At 40.9% G+C, this 3,307-nt stretch overlaps 1 protein-coding gene across 1 annotated transcript; it reads left to right on the plus strand.

Moving 5' to 3' along the window:
• The first annotated feature begins 1,620 nt into the window (after nucleotides 1-1,620).
• LOC115970359 lies at nucleotides 1,621-2,331 on the plus strand. The gene has a single exon (XM_031090001.1). The coding sequence runs from the start codon at nucleotides 1,621-1,623 to the stop codon at nucleotides 2,329-2,331; it is 711 nt and encodes a 236-aa protein (XP_030945861.1).
• The last annotated feature ends 976 nt before the right edge of the window (nucleotides 2,332-3,307 follow it).

Below are 3,307 nucleotides of genomic sequence, written 5' to 3' on the forward strand. Positions count from 1 at the left end.
TCAATTTACAGACCGAATTATTTTGTGAACAGTGCCTCAATACTAGTATTAAGACATTTCTCATCAATAGAAACCATATATATATATATATATATATTCCCCATCTCTCTAACACACACACTCTCTCTCTCACCGATTGAATCTTCTTTTTCTCATATACCGATCCATTGGCCATTGCCAGTGCCAAGATTGAGAGTAACAAAAGCAGTGCTAAGGGCAATCATGACACTTCTAGGTAGAAGAGTTTGGCAATGCAATTGGACGTGTATATTGTTGTTAATTTAATATTCAAGATCTCTATAGAGCACCCAATTGTGGAAAACCAATTATGGAAAACCCAAGAGTTACAGAGCAGTTCACCAAATCCCCACCCATCACTAATCTTTCAAATCCAACGGATAACGTAAGTCCCGAAATTTCTGCTTCCTATAATTTGAGGTTTGGTGTGACTGAAGGTCTTCGGGAGGAGGATGAGAGTTTGACAACTGTTGATAGGGTGAATAGTAACAGCATAGGTAAACCAATCTCACTTACTCTCAATCCCTTAATTTCCGTATCAAATGCCATTATTTTGGGAGAAAGTAAACCCAATAATCCAAGTGGGCACAATGTGGGAAACCTTATGGAGGATGTAACTAATACTGCTAACTTAAGGACCTGGAAAAGAATAGTACAAAACAGAGGTGGTGCAGACCAGTCCATGCAAGCTAACAATTCGGGTAAAAAACAGAGATGAAGAAAGTGATCACTTGGAGTTACCTAGCAAGAGATTGTAGGTTTCAAAGAGTGATAAAGAAAATTCCAATCCATTGGTGGAGGCTGTCAGTCAACCTCGCCACCCATAATGAGTCTCCTTGTTTGGAACTGTCGTGGGCTTGGAAACCTATGTATAGGGAAGGAGCTTGGTGAGTTAGTCCAAGCAAAAGATCCCTCCGTCGTGTTTATAGCCAGAACTGTCATGGGCTTGGGAACCTATGTACAGGGAAGGAGCTTGGTGAGTTAGTCCAAGCAAAAGATCCCTCCGTCGTGTTTATAGCCGAGACATGGGCGGATGAAGCAAGGCTAAAGGTTCTAAAAACTACTCTTCTTTTTGATGACATGTTTGTTGTTCCAAGAGTTAACAGAGGTGGGGGACTTGTGTTGTTTTGGAAAAATTCAATCAAGGTCTCGGTGAAAACTTCTTCAAAGAATCATATTGACTCGATTATTGGAGAAGGGTCTGAAGGTGCATGGAGGTTCACGGGGTTTTATGGGGAACCAATTACTCATATGAGACACGAATCTTGGGAGCTCTTACAATCACTCAATAGGCGTTTTAATTTGCCTTGGCTGGTGGCTAGGGATTTTAATGAGATAGTAAGGAATTCGGAGAAGAAAGGAGGAAATAATAGAAGCCATGCACAAATGCAAAGATTCAGGGAGGCGTTGGATGCCTGTGGCTTCATGGATTTAGGATACATGGGGTCTCCTTTCATGTGGCAGAAGCACTTCAGAGATGGACATTCGGTTTGGGAAAGACTAGACAGAGTGTTGGCTAACGCAGATTGGGTTCTTAAGTTTGGGGGTTCAAAACTTCATCACCTCTAGTGCACAACATCGGATCACTCTCCCTTATGGATCATGCCTGATGGTATTGAACCTCCTCAAAGCGCCCAACCTTTTCGCTTCAGGGAAATGTGGTTGGCAGACAAAGGATGTTCTGATATGGTGAAGGTAGAATGGTGTAGAGAAGATAATGATATTGCAGGGTTTGGTGTCACTCAGAAAATTAATCGATGCGGTAAGGCATTGACTCAATGGAGCCAGAGGTGCTTTGGTAGTGTAAGGAAAGATCTGCAAAAGAAAAAACAACTCCTAACACGTGCTGAATTTGATGCATTGATCTTTGGGGCCAACTATCGGGTTGGAGAATTAAGAATGGAGGTGAATGACTTACTTGACAAAGAAACCAGATTGTGGCTTCAACGTTCCAGGGCTCTTTGGGCGGTTCATGGTGACAAGAACTCCAAGTTTTTCCACAGTAGAGCCATTCAATGCCACCGAAAGAATAAAATTGAAGGAATAAAAAATTCAGAGGGCCAGTGGTGTTCCCGGCCTAAGGAAATTGCTGATTGTTTGGTTAATTTCTACAAAAACTTATTCACTTCTTCAGGCACCTGTCAACCTGCAAAAGCATTGTCCACCATCCAAAAGGTTGTTACTGAAGATATGAACATACAGTTGAATGCATATTTCATGGAATGGGAGATCAAATTAACAATAAGTCAAATGGCACCTCTTAAAGTTCTCGGTCCGGATGAAATGCCCCCATTATTCTACCAAAACTACTAGGACTTGATAGGTAATGATATCACACAAGCTGTCCTTTATTTTCTTAATTCAGCCACTCTCCCACCACGCCTCAATCACACTTTCATTACACTGATTCCTAAAGTCTCTAACCCTGAAGTGGCTTCTAAATTTCGTCCTATAAGTCTCTGTAACGTCTTATATAAAATATTTTCCAAAGTTTTGGCTAACAAGCTGAAAAGGATTTTACCTCAGATCATTACATAACACCAAAGTGCATTTACCAAGAATCGTCTTATCTCGGATAATATTATGGTGGCCTTTGAATCTCTCCATATCATGAAGCAGCATAAATCATCCAATGATGGATATATGGCACTAAAACTCGATTTGAGTAAGGCATACGATCGAGTGGAATGTATTTTTTTACAAGAAGTTATGAAAAAAATGGGATTTAACCACCGGTGGATTTCGTTGCTAATGGTGTGTGTGACTACAACCTCTTATTCTATTCTTGTCAATGGTGAGCCCAAGGGGATGATTATACCCACCCGTGGGATTCGACAAGGTGACCCTCTCTCACCCTTCCTATTCCTTCTTTGTACTGAAGGTCTTCATGGCCTTATCTCTCAAGCAGCCCATATTGGTGATATTCATGGTTTCCAATTGTGTAGAAGAAGTCCGAAGCTAACTCACCTTTTGTTTGTAGATGACAGTTTGTTTTTTTTTCAAATCTAACATCGGCAAATGTCAAAGGGTGCTAGATATCTTGGGTGTATACGAGAAGTGTTTGGGGCAACAAATAAATAGATCCAAAACCACCATTTTTTTTAGCAAATCCACTTCTGATGATCGAAGACACACCATAAAGGAGTTGCTTGGTGTTCCCGAAATTCGAGAGTACGAGAGGTACTTGGGTTTACCATCTTTTGTGGGAAAGAAGAAGAAAGCAAGCTTTGAGTATATTAAGGAGAGGGTATGGAGGAAATTACAAGGTTAGGGAGGAAAAATTACTCTC

Source organism: Quercus lobata, chromosome 12, assembly GCF_001633185.2.
Source record: "Quercus lobata isolate SW786 chromosome 12, ValleyOak3.0 Primary Assembly, whole genome shotgun sequence".
Lineage (NCBI taxonomy): Eukaryota > Viridiplantae > Streptophyta > Magnoliopsida > Fagales > Fagaceae > Quercus > Quercus lobata.